The following is an 18,205-nucleotide window of genomic DNA, read 5'->3' as shown; positions in this document are numbered from 1 at the left end:
ATTGGGAGCAGAGTAATTCATAAGGAAGCAGTGGAATTCCTTTTGGCTTGAATGTTTGTGCTCACCTGTGTGTTTTGATATCTTTGTGCATGTACATGTATGTGTCTCATCTTTTTTTTTTCAAGCATATATGTGTTTGCCAAATGCCCCGCTGAAATTTACTGGAGTGAGGAAAGCATCTGAGGCCGGTGGCCTATGGGTAGGGTGGAGTTCAAGGAATGACACAATTGGACAAGACCTTTTATCTCGAAGGAGAGATAACTTGTCTCAACCGCTAGACAGAGAATAAAGGTCACTCCGGCTTTTTGAACTGACATGCAGTAATGTGGTGAGATAGCCTGTTTGTGTGTACTTCCCAGCTCGCTGTAAGATGAGGCCATGACATCCTCACACAAGTGTAGTGGAACATGTTGGCTTTAAGACCAGGTGCAAATGCCGTATGGACTGCAGTCTGCTGTGCATTTGTGAAGGGTTTTGCCCACAAGGTATCCAGTGTATGCAGATGGTACCTCATCCCAAGGGAGTGGGAAGCAGGAGTTGATGATTACACCAATGATTGGCTGTTTGGCACCACTGAAAAGAATTTGTTTAGTCAGCAGTTTCCTTTTGAAAATGGCCCAGAATTGTTGTTGTAAGGGTGTTCAGCCAGAGAACAGAGGATTTGAGGGGATAGATGGAGTTATTTATTAGCTGGAGCCATTTAAATGGGAAACCTAGGATGACAGAGTTGGGTGGAAATAGGAACTGGCAGGCCATGCCAACTGGAAATGCCAGGGCTGGCGTCCCGCCAGAGTTGCATCTAAACTTATAGCTGGGGTCTGAGCAGTCTGGATGCTGAGGTTGTGAGAGCACTGATAATAAAACGAAACTGTGCTCCACTTCGGCTGGCGCAGTGAACTTTATCAAGATCATCAGATATGAGAGCAGCGAGCTAAGCTTTGTGTCTCCTCATTGAGAGTCTTTATGGCTCTGTCAGGTGTACTACAGGAAGAGATTTATGTGACTTGGAGTGGTTTTATCAGGAGTTGCATTTGGAAAGGCATCTGAACTGATATGATCCTTAGAGGTAGTCATCCATCAACCTTTTTCAAGGCCTTAAAACTTAAGGACTTGAAAACAAAATGTACAATGATATATGATATGTTGACATGTGCTCTAATAATTGGTGTCATTTACAGTTTTTGTTGCTCGTCCCAGTAGGATACCTAAAGTTTAGTACCTGTACCAAAAGAATAGGATTTAGTTCTTGCCAGAAGAAAAGGTCTTGGTACAGATTTGAATTCCAGTAAGTCTGCCTAAGTCACTAGAATAATTTTTTGTGACCCATTGCCTGAAGAAGTACAAATATTCCTGCCAGCCTCTGTGTTTCGTACTGATCAGCAAGTGTTGGCATGTTAACTCTGAGCAACTACTAATTATTTTCGTCATACAGTGCATTAATCTTCAGTAATTGCCTTGATTAAGTTCTTTCATCTTTAAAAGTCAGATAATGGCAGGAAATTCCCGTTTTTACATGCTCAGATCAACGTCTAGCTCAAAATGTCTCGTAGTGAGTACAAAGAGGTTTGGTGAAATAAAATGTCTAATATTTAAATTCAAGCCAGAAACTGTCTGATCCAAGAAAAAATAAAGACCAAGCGTGATCTAGCATCCAATGTCGGCTCATACAGTTTCTCTTACTCTTGGGTCCGCACACCAGCCAGTTTCATGTGGCTTGATTTTCAGGTGTGGCACTTCAGAGATTTTAGTTGAATGTGATTTTTCCTTACTGCCGCCCCAGGGGCAGACACTGCATTTTCTATTTCACTCCCACCCTTCAGACAACAAACTAAATGATATGATCATGTCACAGTCTGGTTTTGAAGCGACCTGCTCTCCAGGTGGTGCTGTGTTTATTTGAGGTGTTTTTACTGCTGCTGAAAGTGACATAATATTTTCCTTCCTAATTCCAGAGCAAGCCACTGGTTGTAAAGGACTAGTGATGATAGGCTGGATATTTTTGTTGTCTTTTTCACCTGGGGGCACAGACTTTGAATCGTGCTTAAACAAATTTCTGTCATTTGTGCTGTGTTAAAACTTTCAGCCCTGAGCGACCTCTGTTCATACTGGTGTCATGAACTTTTATTCACATTCAAACTCATGAGAAGGCCTCTGAGAGATAATAAATGGTAAAAGTAAACACATCACAATGCCCCGTTTTCCTGTCTCAGCTTTTGTTTTTCCCTCCACCCTTCCAGTGTCCATGTACAGCTCTGGGTGTAGCCTTTCTTTGCCGACACTTCACCCTCTATAAATCTTTTTGTGTTTGCTGCAGGTCACTCAGGCATCCAAGGTGTGGGGAGAGGTGCCTCTGCCAGAAGACTTGGAGGCAGAGAAGCATGTCCAGGCGTCTCAGAGCTTACTGGATGACGACGAGGACTTCGCTGCTGATGAAGCTTCGGGAGGTGGGCTTGATGGAGACTGTACAAGCAGAAACCACAGCAACAGCTGCCCTTAATTTAAGGGAGTGATGCTGTTTATTTGACTTTTTATTGTGCATTCCTTAGATTGTTACATGAAAAATGAGGGAATGTTGCTCAGAGATTCATACTAAAATACTTATTTTGATGATTTCAAACATATGAACACTGACATGCACAATTCACAAGGGACGTTTTTCGTTCCTGCAGATTTCATGTTCTTCTTGGTACATACTATAAGAGCACAAGACATGTGTCTTCCTGTTGTTGAACCTGCACATTGACCATATGCCTGTACCTGTGTTCCTGTCTCCAAAGATCTGCTCCATGAAGAGGATGATGGCAGCACACCCTGGCCCCCAGGCTCAGAGACCACAAGTAAGGGACCAGAACATCTATTAAATCTAACAACTCCCTGCAACAGATTTTATTTATCTGTGGAAGATTACTCCGCCCTTTAAATCTCTCCCCAATCATGGTTGAATGCTGTGTGTGTGTGTGTGTGTGTGTGTGTGTGTGTGCGTGTGTGTGTGTGTGTGTGTGTGCGTGTGCGCGCGTGCGTGCGTGTGCGCGCGTGCGTGCGTGTGCGCTCGTGAATTTGTGCATGTCTGTCTGTCTTTGCCTGAATGATGATGCCTTCACATTCTGCTACACCCTCTCAGGGTCTGGTCATAACACAGGACTCTGTGAGCTTTGTCTTCCAGACAAACATCTCCTCTCCTCTTTCATCCTTTTAACCCGCCACTGAGGTGACAGCACAATAAGTTACGTGAAACCACAGTGAACTGTAAAAGCCCCCTCAGAGCACCACTGTTTTGCATTCCACTGACTACTGCGCCTTTCCCCAACCCTCCTTATTTTTATGTGGACCTGAAAAGTATTTATATTCATGGAGTCCAATAAATCGCTTTGCACAGTAGCAGGGGAAAACATTTAAAAAATCACTGTTTGGTCTTGAAATGGTGCTGACGTAGCTATAGGTACATTGAAAGATTTTTTTTTTTTGGGTGGTGTAGTTATTCTGCCCGTCAATACCGCTTGTATATTTATAGTTGTCATGCTTAAATGAGGTTTCTGCCCTTCAGGAGGAACGATGAAGCAAACTGTATGTCTGCATCCTTCAAATTTATATTTGACAATGGGACTTAAAGAATTCAGAAGCTATCCCACCATCAGGTTTTATTTATGAATGACGCCCCCTGCAACACCAGCTCTGAATTGTGCTTTAACTATATTCACCACCGTATTTCTCTTCACACTTTCCTCATTTACTTTCATTTACTTAGATGAGCCACTGTGGGCTACCCACATCTAGGTTTATTTAGCCTATCCCACTACAGACTAGGAGACTGTAGCTGGGTTACAGGAGCAGCCCCACTGTGATAATTTGGTCCTAAATTTTTGACACTGTCTGAATTTAGCTGCAGCGAGTCTTCGGTCACTGAAGCACCAAGTCGGCACCTGGTGTCTCACAGTGCGAAAAGACCCTTACCATAGTCTTAGTCCAAAGTCTTACTTTAATTTGGTTTATCTCTATAAGCTCTGAAGACTTTTATGTGTGTGTTTAGTAATTTGGGGCACTCCGAGCCTCTGCTTTATTTAAAGCAGTTAAATGTTAACGTCCTATCATAACAGATCAGATCATTTCTTGTGTCACACAAAGGCGTGGTGCCCTGCTACTTTTAATTTGTCCTTGGTGCTAGACGCTGGCTCTTGACGGGTTAGTGGGGTCCATTACATCATGTCACAGTAATTGTTTTGGTAGCAGCATTGCGAGCTGAGATCAGAGCATCATGTGGCTCTCTCTCAGAAATAGCACTGCTGTGAGGCCTCGCTGAATTTGGGTAGTTCAAAGTGCCAGAGGAGCTTTTAACACAGTTGATGTTAAAGTGTCTGCGGTTGACAGCATACAGTCATGACGAATTCGCTTAGTTTAATTTAGTTGAGTCAGTTCCTAGCTCTGCACTAATAAGGATAATATTTAGTTGATTTTGACAAAGATTGATTGATTAACATATTATCATATATGAAGTGTGGGTTTATTTTGTGTAAACACAGCTTTGCAGATCCTAGTTGAAAGATTATTCCAACCACTTTCAGCAGTGCTTTGGATGTTTTCAAGTATTCAGCGTTTGTCAGCCTCTGTCTTTCAGGTCAGCAGCAGCTTGGCAATTTTGGCAGAAAATATTGAAAGTGAAGCTACAAAGCCAGTTAGTTATGTGTCCTGAGCACACGGGATGGAAAGGTGTTTTCCGATAATGTTCTCACATTTTGAAGTGTGACTTGAGCCTACAAATATTCCCCATTACTATGGTTTATTGGCTTCATTTTCCAATAAACTTTCTGGCTCTTGTAACCACACAAAGGTCAGTGTTGCTTTAATGTGGCAATTAAACGGGAGGCTGAGATGATGCAGCACTCTTTTAAATATATTGTCTTACTTTAAAGGTGGCGAGACATTTGCATTCTGCTCTGGGTGATCATGGTGCTATGATTGGAGGCGACAGGCTATTTCCATATTTAGCATGCAGCAGTGGGAAGGAAATTTGGTTTCCTGTGCTGAATGCTGAATACTTTGCTGAGTATCTCTGTCCTGTTGGCTGTCTAGACCATTCACCCAAGCCTCTGCCTTCCTTCCCTCTCCACTAATGTGACATAAAAGATGTAGGTGTTACGGTTTTCTCCATAATGACCTGTATCCTGTTGTGTTACTACTTGCTGAAGGGTTAGGGAATTCCCATTTCCCTCTGTCTCAACCTCATACACTGATGTGAAAAATAAAACTCTTACAGTCTGTCTCTCAACTGTTGTTGTCAACCAGACTATTTTGAACCTGTTTTGTTCTTGAGCTCTTTGTCCCCTTTAATCAAAGTCTGCAATCTTCTCTGGAGATATGTCCCATGTCCACCTAACCTCTTGCCGTGACCTCTACAGCTAAGAGCCCCAAAGAGATTTCTGGGAGACAAAATCTAGCTTATCTCATCTGTGAGAGCTTTTTCTTGTACCATTACAGCCATTCCCAGTCACCGAGGATATTGGCCACTTTGTTTAGATACAGAAGAATCAGAAGGTTAACATGTCCACTTTGTAATAGTGGTGGTGATTGGTGAGGGCTTCTCGGGTTAAGTTCCACCCAGGGCTAATTTTGGAGGAGAAGCTTGAGAATTCATGTGTCTGGACTAGAGCTTGACCGATAAATTAAACCAATATTAAAAAAAAAAAAAAAAAAGCCAATATAACGGCTAATACCAGATCATGTCAGATGATAAATGAAGAAACAGAAGTACAGACACATGGAGATTACAGAATCATGTGTGTATTGTTTGTTAATTTCATTTTTTCAAAATCAAACCATTAAATGATAAATAGGGAGCTGGGGGGTTATCTTCAAATCAAAAATGGTAGAAACGGATAACAAGCACTCATATTCTATTGAACTGACCCAGAAGTCACCTACACCAACAGTTTTAACTGTTAAACATTAAACTCTTACAGTAGATGGTCAGTTTAAACTATATATTTAAAGAGTGTTAACATTCATGGGAGATGATATGATCTGTCACAAACCACCCTGACATATATCCGGTTAAAAAATGACATTACTAGCATTAAGTAGCTCACTACTTACTTACTGTGTTTGACAGCCACTTGCTATATATATATTGTACAGTGTTGTATATTTAACTTCAATAAACCCAATAATGACAAAGTGAAAACCTGATTTATAACATGAATCATAAATGGAAATCATGAAACATCATTGAAACTTTATTTCTAAAGTTATTACAAGCCTTAGCTCACTTCCAAGCAGGCTTTACTTAAAATGGCGTCCACTGAGCTGCTCTCAAGGTGGTTAAACTTGCATCAGATTCTTCTGAAGCTTTGAGAGTGACTGTTTGTCCTCCTTCCTGTCCAAGGGCTTCCTTTGCCCAGTTGCTCAATTTGACCGGATGGCCAACTTGAGAGAGTGTTGGTGTTTCCAAATGTCTTCCATTTCACAATTACTGAGGCAACTGTGCTCATGGGAACACTGAAAGCTTCAGAAATGGATTTAGACTCTTGTCCTGATCTATGCCTGGCCAAAATTTCATCGCTGAGGTCTACAGGGAGTTCCTCAAACTTGACCTCATATCACGGGATAACCAAAGCAAACAGGATGCACCTGACCACAGTTTGGAGTCGCAGCAAAGAGGAAAAATCATTAACTGTCTTTCTTTAAGTCAGATAAACCACACTTAATTTATTCTGTGTTGCGAGACACGTAATCAAGCAAAGTGTTCATTCACATGAAGGATGAGCAGAGAGATGTGTTCTGTGTTTAGTTATCTGGGATATTTAGCTTTTACTCAAAGGTCAGACTATCCATGATCCACGTGGACTTGAGAAGAGGCTGACTCACAGGCAGGTTAGTGCTGTAGCCTCAGCTGGTTTCACTTCTAATCATATCAATCTCTGTTGCGTTCTGGCTGACAAAACTCAATCTATGCTGGGATTCTTCCGTTGTCTCTAGAGGAGAACAGATGTTGCAGCCTAACTGGACAATACATCAGGGTAATGTGCCCTGTCTGTCAGTTTGGCCCAGGCAGTGGCCAGGCCACCCACTCAGTGTTTCTGCCTTGCTCGCGGGAAGTTGGCATTATGTGTCTCAGTGGCACAGTGTGTGTTTGTCCCAGTGTGTCAGGCACAGGGAGCCTCTTGGGTAGTTGCACAGAGGGATGAATGCTGGCAGCTGAAGTTATTTTGGTGGGGTCTTTGTGATTGCACCGCGGGGGGCCCTCAAGGTGGTCTCACACTGACGGTAGAGCACAGGAGAAACTTGCCTCACATGGTGATCAGACGGCTTTCTCCTCATTACAGAAAGGCAGGCGAAACACGGGGCACTGCAGCATTGGAGGTTTGCCTTAACCTTTGTCTGAACTGTTTGTGGATGGTGTGTACAAGCTTTTATCAATGACTGGCCCAAACAGTAAACAGTCAGTGTGACTGAGTGGCGGTGGCGGTGGTGGTAAACGATCTAAGTCACTCACTCCCGTCTTACTACTGCACCTAGCCCCGCAATGTTATATTCCGTTACACCACAACAAATGCGTTGCCTTGGACAACTGTCTTGCGCCGCTCCTCTTTAGGAAATATATACAGAGGCTTTCATAGAACGAGAGCGGGTGCGCCTGTTTGAGTGACTTCTTTTCACTTGCCGCATGTCAAGGACGGACTTGTAACTGATCCATCTGTTTATTTTGATGACCTTCACAATAATCCATGCTGCAACAAGAAGAGAATATATTTTAACTCAATTAATTAATTGAAACAAACAAACAAAAAGGTTTCTTGTTACCAAACAAACACCGAGTTAGAACTTGTAGTTATTGGCTCTGTATTCTGTGACCCCTTAGCTACCAACATTTGAGAGTTTATTTGTGTAAAGCTCCACAGTTGATCAGTGACTTCCTGGTTGAACACCAGAGAGTATCCATGTCCAATAATATATCTCCTGGCATTTATTAAGCTCTCAAGTGTTTCTCATACCTAAATCTATCGCAGAGTTTGACTTTCTTTTTTATCTTATCTTTTTCCCAGTCTGTTCCTGCTGTAATACTGTGACTGTTTTGTTTCAGTCAGTAATCACTGCATGATCTGAACATAAAAGGCTTGTGAGTAGTGGCCCTTACTCCCATTCAAACTCCGACAAGGATCACAACATATCAGAAAACTTTGAAGTAGCGGATGCTTCATTAGCTTTAATTAGTCCGGGTCACTGTTCCTGAGGAGGACCTCCGATGGTTTGGGTAGGGCAGCTTCTCTGTGAACCATTTCAGTGAATCACAGGCTTGATGCAGTTATTGGATCTGATACAAATAGTTCATTGTTGTTGAATATATCTGGTTGCAAAAACCAGGAATTAAAAGCTGAAATTCTCAACTTTTGCCTGAAACTAAATGTCGTGAGTACAAACACAAATGAATTGGACATGCCACAAGTACAGTAATGGTGTAACACAACCCAGATGTTTTTGGGGTTTTTTGTATGTGCAGATGTACAACAGCTGGATCCAGTGTACCCACTTGATTATGAAGGAGCTGTTGTTTACAACTGTCTGTTGAAGTTTACGGACTGGACTGATACAGAATCTGGATCAAAGCGGGAAGCGGGGAAAATCTCTCGTCAGCACAGTTCAAGTGTAAAGAATAAACATGATAACTTTCTGTTGAGGACAGTGGAGAGATACCCAGAAAACTTCCTTTGCACAAGGGTCCGTTTGTTTAAACCCACTCAGGAACAGAGAAAGGCCTCCTCAGTTGACATTTCAGAGAATTCCCCACAGTGACAGTGGAAGAATGAATGAGTCACCACATCAGAACATCACAGCACATCACAGCAGAACATGGCTACTCTTGGCACTACTAGTGCAGAGAAGCCTAAACTTTGGTTAAAAAAATGCCATTAAATGGTGCTTAGTTCTTTCCATTTAGGAGGGGAAAACAGGAAGCAGCTCCTCCCTGCATCGCTGCAAAGCCCCAGGGTGGATGTGTCTCGGGCAACAGTGATGTGAAGAGCCATGTGTGGAAGTGTGTTTGGTTTGTAGGATATCCTCTTTGTTGTGCTGCACTGAAGAAGAGTAATTTCAGAGGAGATACCCTTTTAACCTTTTGTCCTTGAAGCTGTCTTGCAAACAGACTTCCTTTCAGACAGACACTGGTTGAACCCCTTACACCCCTATCAACACACACACACGCACTCACATCCTCCAACCAGCGCAGCTGGTGACATTATAACGCTGCAGGGTGCTGCATGCTTTGTTCAGAAACTCTGAACAAGGCCTTAGTCAACAGAAACCACACGTCCCCTCTCCTGGTAAGAGTGACTGTCACTCAACACGCTTACATTTCTAGCATCTTGTAAAATTTCCTTTTACACAGTTGTCCTTAAATCTTTCTGATTTCCTGTTTCGGTTAAGACAACTCTTTTGGCAACTTCTGATTGTCACTTTCTATTTTCTCTCCTTGCTTCCAATCATTTCCTTTCTAACTCTCCTGAAATTTAAACCTCTTTGCACCTGCTTGGCTAACTTGATCCTACTCCCTGGTCCTTGTGTTGCTTTTCTTGTTTGGTCCTTGACCTCTGGCTCATGTTTGTGCCCTGTCGACCTCTGCGTCACGCCTCTTCCCCCTGTCTCTTGCTTTTTGCCCTGCATTGCTTGCCACAGCACATTGGTTGGACTCTTCATATATGGGGAACATAAAGAGCCCAGTCGAACCAGTCTACAGTAAGTCAAGAACTTCTTTTTTCTCTCCTCTCTTGTTGTTGGCACACTCTACTGTCACCTGTTGTCCTCAGTTATGCACTCTCACTTCTAAACACACTCTCAGATACCGTTCCAAGGAAGACTCAGTTTGGGCATGTTGTGTTTGAGTTCAGCAAGTCTTGCAGGCATCTCCTAGTGTTTTCTGGTGCCAGTGGAAAATGACGAGTTTGTTCCATCCAGTAACAGAGTTCATCTCACTCCAGTGACAGCACTTGTATTTCCAGCTGAAATATTGTAAATATTATGGAATTATGTAACTATTCATCTTTGCTGATGGCCAACACTTGCAAAACGTGTTTCCATTATTTAATTTGAGAAGTGCCTTTAGTAATCGTTACCTCATGCAGATGGCTCATCTCAATACAAACCAGCTGTTTCATAAAATCACTACAACATGAGTATAAACCACACTTTATTATACACAGTGGTGGTTTTTGATGCTTATGCTGCATGCTGTGGGAGAGCACACAGGGGATAGCTTAATAAGAAAGCCAGAAGTTATTCCCAAGAGTTCCCCAGAGGGCAGTGAGTGAACTTGAAGACAGAGAAGTTTGGCCGGCAACCAGCTCAAGGGTTAAGTAGCAGGATCCTGTCTACACGAGTTATGATGAGAAAAAGCCAGCTGGCATGTGAATATGTAGAGAGAGAAAGAGATGGTGATAAGAAAGAGAAGGAGGAAGAGGAAAAGCCCACAGACGGGACAAACATACATTAGTAAAGATTTTCGATGGGGTCCCGCTCTGGCGCCTTCTCTTAGTGGTTCAGTCGGAGCTGGGATGATGCCATGGGGGCTGCTCTGGGGGTTAAAGGTCAACTCCAATGTGGCTGGGCTTTAAAGGCCAGGCTGGGCTCACTGCTCAATCAAGTCTTTGTCTTCTGCGTAGGCCTCTATGTGTTCAGAGGGGCCCCACTGCACAAAGCCGCCACAGTTCTACTGAACAGCTTTAATGGCTAAATAAGTTTGTGCACAAAAAGTGTGGAATGCTTTTTTTCCACACTCCTACCCATCATGTCTGCACTCTGACAGCTACATTACCCTCAGTGGCAGTAGACCTTGGTGAGGGGTTTCCCCTCCGCTGGAAACAGTAAGCGATGTACAGTATAGCAGAATGGATCTGGGAGTAAAAGAGCCGCTCATTAGCAGCAGGGTACAGCCTGGGTCTCCAATCAAAGGCTCTCGAGTGGAGGCAGCCCCACGCTTGCCAGTTCATGAGAGAGTGAGGGGGCCACAAGCTGCTGTTGACCTGGCAGCGAGTACCAAGACGAGTGATTAGATTATATGCGGGTCAAATGAGGCACTTTGATGGGTAACTTTGATGTTGCCTGTCTTTCGGTTCAAGATTCAAACCTAACAATTACTCCTATAAATCTGACAGTAACAGCCTGTAAAAGAACGCACTCAGGCACTCTGCCAGGCTGCGCTAACGCCTGAAGTTCTGTTGGTGCACGTTCCCATCTCTAGGTGTTTTTATAGGCAGCGTTGGGTGAGGCTACTCCTCACAAAGAATGACATGTCTTGGTAGCACCATTGCTGTGGGTAAGAAAAGGGTTTTAGCACGCGGTGTATGTGCAGATTTCTTATTTTGCACTTATTTGGGCATGTTTGCAACTAACAAGAGGTTCAGCAGATGCCTTCTTAGAAAGTGACTCTTTGCTTTTGGCTTGGCAAGTAGCATCTCGCTGCAAGGATCAGTACAAATATTGACTTCCTCCCTAAACCTACAGTGCCAGTCTGAAATCTCTGGCTGGCAGGCTCACCCTAACAAAGTGTTGGCAAGAGTGTGAGAACAGTGCCACCCAACTTCAGAAACAGCTGATCCTTTAAACTGAGAAGCTTGTGAGTTGCAGTCGAGTTTATTTTTATTATTATTATTATTATTATTATTATTATTATTATTATTATTATTATTATTATTATTATTATTATTATCATTATTATTATTATTATTATTAGACATTGTAGAATAGGCATGACTGTGAAAATTTGTATTAAACTTAGTTTTTTTTCCTTGGCTACAGTACATTTCTTTAAAGGGGTTGGAGGACAGGGTTGGCAACAGTGCAGCAATTGTCTGTGTTCAGTGGGACCCATCAGTGGCTACTGTGGATATAAACCCCACCAGCTGTTTGCAAGCTGTTGAAAGCTCATCTGCAAAATTGGGACTTTGCTGATGAGATTACTTAATATCACAAGGCAAGCAAGTTAAATAAGTGGGAACTGCAGTACTACTACTTCAGTAAAAATTCACGTGTGGATACAGGAGTGCTGTATGTTCAACCAGTTGTTTAATGACCAGCTAACCTACCCTCTTAGGGCTATTGATATAATGCCTGCTGCCAACCTCTCCTCTGCCTTCCTGACGTGTTTAACTTGGTACATGTGGAGGGAATGTTGAGGCTGCCATCCAAAGTCATTCACACAGGATCTTCTTCTTCTTCATCTGCAGCCGTTGGCATAGCAGCCGTGCTGACTCACTCACTTACCATCCAACTCGCTGATATCACCAGGGTTCAGGTGGCGGCGTTTGGTGCTAAACTCACGGCACTGCTATTTTGGCTGATAGCCATGTACTGTGCATTTGAATGTTTGCATTGATTAGATTTCAGACTGTGTATTGAGTTCCCTTTTATTTAACAAAGGGGCTTTATCAGTGTCTGTCTGCAATTGTTTGTGTATGTTTCTCCACGTCCGTGGCCCACAGGAAGATACACACTGAGGTGACATGCCCTGACGACATCATGTCGTTCTTATTTTCAAGTGCCTTTCTCGGCATGTGCTTCTTTCTATTGCCTATGTGTGGTGCAGTGTTGCAGTTGTTGGTTTTAGCACAGGCCCAACCGCAAGTGAGATACTCAAACAGATGCCATAATTTGTATGTGGCTCTCAATAAAGCCACAGTGATGCTTTAATTTTTAACTTTTTAAAAATATTTAACCAAAGGCTTTCATTGGGAAAATTGTTCCCAAACATTGTCCCAAATCATGTAGTCTTTAATGCACTTAGCAACTTGAATCTGGCTTCTGCTTGTTGGATCTAAACTCTGCACCACATGGACATTAATGCTGAGCCTGTGGTCACTCACAGTTCTTGTGTGGTGTAGCTGACAGCTTCTCCTCCCTCTCTGTGTTTCTAGTTTATTACAGAGCTCTCGTCAACTTCACTGACTCCCTGGTCTATGGCCCTGAGCTCGAGGACATCTACTCTCCAGCCTTTAATGAGATCTCTGAAGCCGTGGTGGACACGGTATGTGCTTTTCCTTATAGAATAAACTCTAAATTGTGGTCAAACACAGTGAGCCAAAGCTACCGTATAAGGATCAGACATGTCATTAATGTTTTTGTGAGTTTATGATCTAGAAATATGACTCAGGTTTGTTTATTCCAACTTAATAGAGTCTGTTTTTTATTTTCTTCACAGCTGGAGTCGGAGTACAACAAGATTCAAGGTGTCCAGACAGTCAATGTGGTCCTCATTAAGTAAGAAATCACACTTTGTGACATTAGATAGTAGATACCCTGCAGCTGTGTGCTGCTGCTGTCTGGCCAGGTTTCCAATCAGCACAAGGCCAACAGTGTGGACTTGTGTAGTCAGTACTTTATCAGCAGTGAGTAGTTCCTATAAGGGACTTACCCCTAGAGAACTCTCCATCTACAGTTCATGCCACATAATCCAGACCTTAATCTCACCATGCCTTTCTTTTTTTTTAAATTTGCAGGAAGGTCATAAGACAAAACGGCGTGGACATATTTGTGGAGCTGGACGTGGGTTCTGAAAACAACAACAACGATGAACAGATCCGCAGTGTGCTGTACAACGCAGTGGAGGAGGGAGCCATTGCTTCCTACATCACATCAGTAAAGGGTTTTCAGTTCAGACGGCTTGGAGTAGGTAAGGCCTCACGTAGACCCACTAACTCTCAGTGTCTCGGTGACACTGACAGTGTCAGTGTCTTTAACTTTTCCTTCTGGTTTCTAGCTGAACCTCTGCCTCGTGTGGAGCCCTTAGCAGTGCCAGGTTTGTACTGTGCCATGCCTGCTGCATGGTAACTGAGCCGACTGTACTGCAGAAACAGTAGGACGACTGTAGAGCCTTTAGGGAGAACAGTTACACACTTCACTCCTCATGATGCTGGAATTTTCTGGTGATCATGTACTGCATAAGCACTGGTTACGTGGTTTGAGGAATGCTTTGCATGGAAGCACCAATGTAAAGTAAACTTCTGAGTGTGGCCCTAAAGTTAGCTAGCACCGGTGTAAAAGAGTTTAAAAGTTTGCATGGCACGAGTTTGATCACGAATGCTGCTGTTGCCGGTAATAAACAATAGATTTTAGAGTTATTGTGTTTCAACCGAGTCTTCACTCAGGCAATTTCTAACTGATGGACCATAATTGGACGTCTGGTCTGTCAAACTAGCCTGTGTTTGTCTATCCTGAACACTCTTGTCTTTGTCCAGTCCTTTTTCTTGTCTAGTCTGTGTATAGTTTTGTTGTGTTGCGTCCAGAGTGTTTAGTGTAGTCTAGTCTGTGCTTAGTGTCATTTCTACAGTCTTGCCTAGTCTACTTTGTGCGAATGTCTAGTCTGTCTTGTATAGTCATTGCTGTGTGTTATCTAGTGTATTTTGTCAAGTCAAGTCTAGTCTTTAGTTTAGGTCAGTGGGTCTAGTCTTGTGAGTTTTATCTGGTAGGCCTTGTTCAGTCTTTCTAGTCTGTGTGTCTAATCTGTTTATCCTTCTGTGTTTTACACCTAACAGAAAGGTTAATATAAAACAAATACTTTCTGTGCAGTTCAAAGTACCAGGATGCTGTTGTTTTTCCACTTGACTGCGATTTCTTTTGTGCTGTGAATTGACAGTAGTGTAATGCATCGCCTGTAGTGTAGCCTTGGATTGCACGTCTGTGATGCTTCAACACCCTCCGTCCCTCCCCTCTGCGTCTCTCTTAGTAAGCCCCATGCTGAGACCCTGCATGCCCGATGAGCACAGGTGTGGGGATGGGACATGTATCCTGATGGAGTACGTGTGTGACAACAGACCGGACTGCAGAGATATAAGTGACGAGGCCAACTGTGGTGAGTTTGGTTGTAACACGACACACAGGACAATAGCATGGAGTCCTGCCTGCATAATGTGCGATACGTCCGCTTACGGTGATTTGCTGAGTTACATCAGAGATTTGTTTTAGGTTTATTGCCACACCCTCCAGTTTTTATCACTCCCGCCACCACCACAACCACCACCACCACCACCACCACGTCCACAACCACCAAGAAGCCCCCACGCCCGCCTAGCCCACCTGGACCCTGCAGAGCCAATCAAGCCACATGCCAGAGCGGAGAGTGCATCCCTCGAGACTACATCTGTGACGGAGAGAGGGACTGCACAGACGGTAGCGATGAGTTCAGATGCGGTAAGTACCACAGCCTTCAAAGAGTGTCCTCCATTAGACAACATACACTCAGATATGCCTCCCCGCAGGTACTCCATCTCCCTGTGAACCCAATGAGTTCAAGTGTAAAAACGGCCGCTGTGCTCTCAAGCTTTGGCGCTGTGATGGAGACAACGACTGCGAGGATAACTCGGATGAAACCGACTGTCGTAAGTCTCTATTTCAGTCTTGCAGAGAGCTGGATGACAAGATCAATACCTTTCTCATGTCTATCCATTAAATTTGAATCTACAACCAGATGACAGTTAGCTGGAAGCACAGGAAAACAGCTGCTTAACATGTGTTGAGAGTAGATTCACTCCTCCAAGTGTTAAGTGTAAGTGACCTAAATGAATTCTGCTGTTTAAAAAGTTAAAGCTAAAAAAAAATCTCCATTTTGTTCCAACTTCAGCCACCAAGGGTCCTGGCGACAGGTGTGCTCCTGAGCAGTTTGAATGCCTGAGTGATCGCACCTGCATCCCAGCTAGTTACCAGTGTGATGAAGAGCCGGACTGCCCTGACCGCTCCGATGAGTACGGCTGCAGTAAGTCCTACACCAGCATTAGTTTTTCCCTCTCCTGTGCACACTTGGCACAAAGCTTTTTGTGAACCGCCCTTTCCACAGAACTGAGCGGCTGTGGCGTCTCGTTTTTCTTCTGCCAATGCTGAGTTCGTTTGAATCTCCAAATTCCAATTGCATATCAGTGTTTTTGTACATGTGTAGTTAATATGGTTCATTTTCTTGACATTTTATAGCCCCTCCCTCTGTGACAAGCCCGCCGGAAGAGTCCATTCAGGCAGCACGGGGGACGACTGTGACGTTCACGTGTCAGGCTGTTGGAGTGCCAACACCCATCATAACCTGGAGACTCAACTGGGGACACATTCCTGCCAGCGGCAGGTAGGTTTGATGAGACAGTACCCACCTTTAATCTGTACTGTCATTTAAACTACAGCAGACTGTACATGGTTATGAAATATGTTGTCTAAATCATTTTAAATGATTGGAATTGATTTTATTGCATACATGTTGCAGTACCAGACCATGAAGATTTGAAAAAGACCATGAAGTTATTTCCTCATTTCTCACCTGACATTCAATGAGGCCACAGTATAACCATAGACAGCCTTCCTAGATCAGTGTTTCAGCACTGACTCATAAATTTAGACCTGTGATTTTCATTACCGAGCAATTTGGGGTGAACTCCAACTCCAGAAGTTGCTGTTTCAGAATATTGGTTCTGGGCGTTGCCTGCTGTGTGTGTGTGTGTGTGTGTGTGTGTGTGTGTGTGTGTGTGTGTGTGTGTGTGTGTGTGTGTGGTTTGGCACTTACAGTCAAATTTTATGGATTTCTTTGTGTGTAGCAGTATTTCCTCAGACTGATACAGTGAGTGTCTGAAGCAGCAGGGTTCCTGTTATGATCCTGGTCCCACAATAGTTGGGACAGCTGAGTTTGCTATAAACAGTATTGTGCTATATTTTGCTATATTTTTGGGTTCCCAGGATCTACATGACCAGCGAGAATGGCCGTGGCACCCTAACCATTCGTGACGTGAAAGAGGCCGATCAAGGGGCATACACGTGTGAGGCAATTAATGCTAAAGGCCTGGTGTTTGGTATCCCAGACGGAGTGCTAACTCTCACATCGAATCCAAACCCAGGTACTAACACTGGGCCCACTATCACAGTCATTACAGCTTTATCAACAAGCCTTAACTGAACACTGACTGCAGTTATAAGTCAACTTGTTGTCCTCTCCTCTCATTCATCCTCTCTCCTTTCCAGGGAACTGCCCTGATGGTCACTTTAGTGTGCAGGGCCGCTGTGTGTCCTGCTTCTGTGCTGGAATCACCAGGAACTGCAAGAGCACTGGTCGCTACCGCAACCAGATCAGCCTGCGATTTACTGAGGAGGAAGACTTCAAAGGTGCTGAAACCACTGGTTCATATGAAGCTCATAGACCGTACACCCTGCCAACTCAGATATGTCCTCTAGTCCTTACATTACAAACGTGAATACAAGTTAAAACAGGCTGTTATCTTTATTTCCAGGAGTGAATGTCACCTACCCATCCAGGCCGAGCACTCCTCCTCTGTCCTCCACTCAGCTCCTCGTTAACCCTGAGTTGGAGGAGTTTCAGCTTGTTGACCTTTCACGCCGTTTCCTTAACCTTGAGTCCTTCTGGACCTTACCTCGCCAGTTTCTGGGCAACAAGGTAAAGGGTGTTTGGCAGACTTTACAGTGTTAAACTTAACATTCTTAATATTCATACATGAAAATGGTTCCATCTGTTTTTAGATTGACTCCTACGGAGGGTCACTGAAGTACAAGGTGCGGTACACATTGGCCCGGGGTCTGTCTGAGCCTGTGGAGAAGCCGGATGTGATTCTTGTTGGAAATGGACGCAGGCTTGTGTACCGCAGAGGCAGCCACACGCCTGCCCTAGTGGTCAACCAGAAAGAGATCATGTTCACTGAAGTAAATAACAAATCCAGCTTCTGCACACTTGTAATGATAACCTACACTTCTGTCAAAAAATTGTGTAGAAAAAGTTCCCAATTTGTCTCATGAATTATGATGGACGTCTTCAAAATCACACAAGAACTATACATCATCTCTCAACAGCAACATGTCATAAGCATCTACTCGTGTCAGTGAACCTGCTTGTTTTTGTTTTAGGATAAATGGCAGCACTCCAACGGGCGCGCTGTGAGCCGAGAGGAGCTGATGATGACGTTGGCCAACCTGGAGAGCATCAGTGTCCGCACCGTCTACGACAACCACATGGTCAGCGTGGGACTCAGTGACATCGTCATGGATACCACCACTATGGAGTTCAGCACTCGTGGTCAAGCTCAGGGCGTCGAAGAGTGCAGGTAGGAAACAAAAGCCTGAAGTAAAGTCCTGTAGTGACCTTTAGTATTGGGCTTGAGTCTGCTGTTTTTAATTTACATCATTACAAAGGTTTTGCAATTTGTTGTGTTGGTCACACTTCTTATGAAAACAAACTGCTTGAATT

At 43.7% G+C, this 18,205-nt stretch overlaps 1 protein-coding gene across 1 annotated transcript in view; it reads left to right on the top strand.

Moving 5' to 3' along the window:
- hspg2 (heparan sulfate proteoglycan 2) overlaps positions 1-18,205 on the top strand; it is a 78,883-nt gene that overhangs the window by 23,913 nt on the left and 36,765 nt on the right. The window contains 16 exon segments of the mRNA XM_026368452.1: positions 2,315-2,444; positions 2,778-2,837; positions 12,897-13,006; positions 13,181-13,239; positions 13,479-13,651; positions 13,739-13,777; positions 14,705-14,830; positions 14,944-15,168; positions 15,237-15,356; positions 15,599-15,730; positions 15,943-16,087; positions 16,690-16,847; positions 16,972-17,112; positions 17,238-17,401; positions 17,485-17,664; positions 17,866-18,062. Of these exon segments, the coding sequence (XP_026224237.1) occupies positions 2,315-2,444; positions 2,778-2,837; positions 12,897-13,006; positions 13,181-13,239; positions 13,479-13,651; positions 13,739-13,777; positions 14,705-14,830; positions 14,944-15,168; positions 15,237-15,356; positions 15,599-15,730; positions 15,943-16,087; positions 16,690-16,847; positions 16,972-17,112; positions 17,238-17,401; positions 17,485-17,664; positions 17,866-18,062 (2,159 nt within the window).

Source organism: Anabas testudineus, chromosome 7 (genome assembly GCF_900324465.2).
Source record: "Anabas testudineus chromosome 7, fAnaTes1.2, whole genome shotgun sequence".
NCBI classification, from domain to species: Eukaryota; Metazoa; Chordata; class Actinopteri; order Anabantiformes; family Anabantidae; genus Anabas; species Anabas testudineus.
This window is presented reverse-complemented; position numbering and strand designations above follow the sequence as displayed.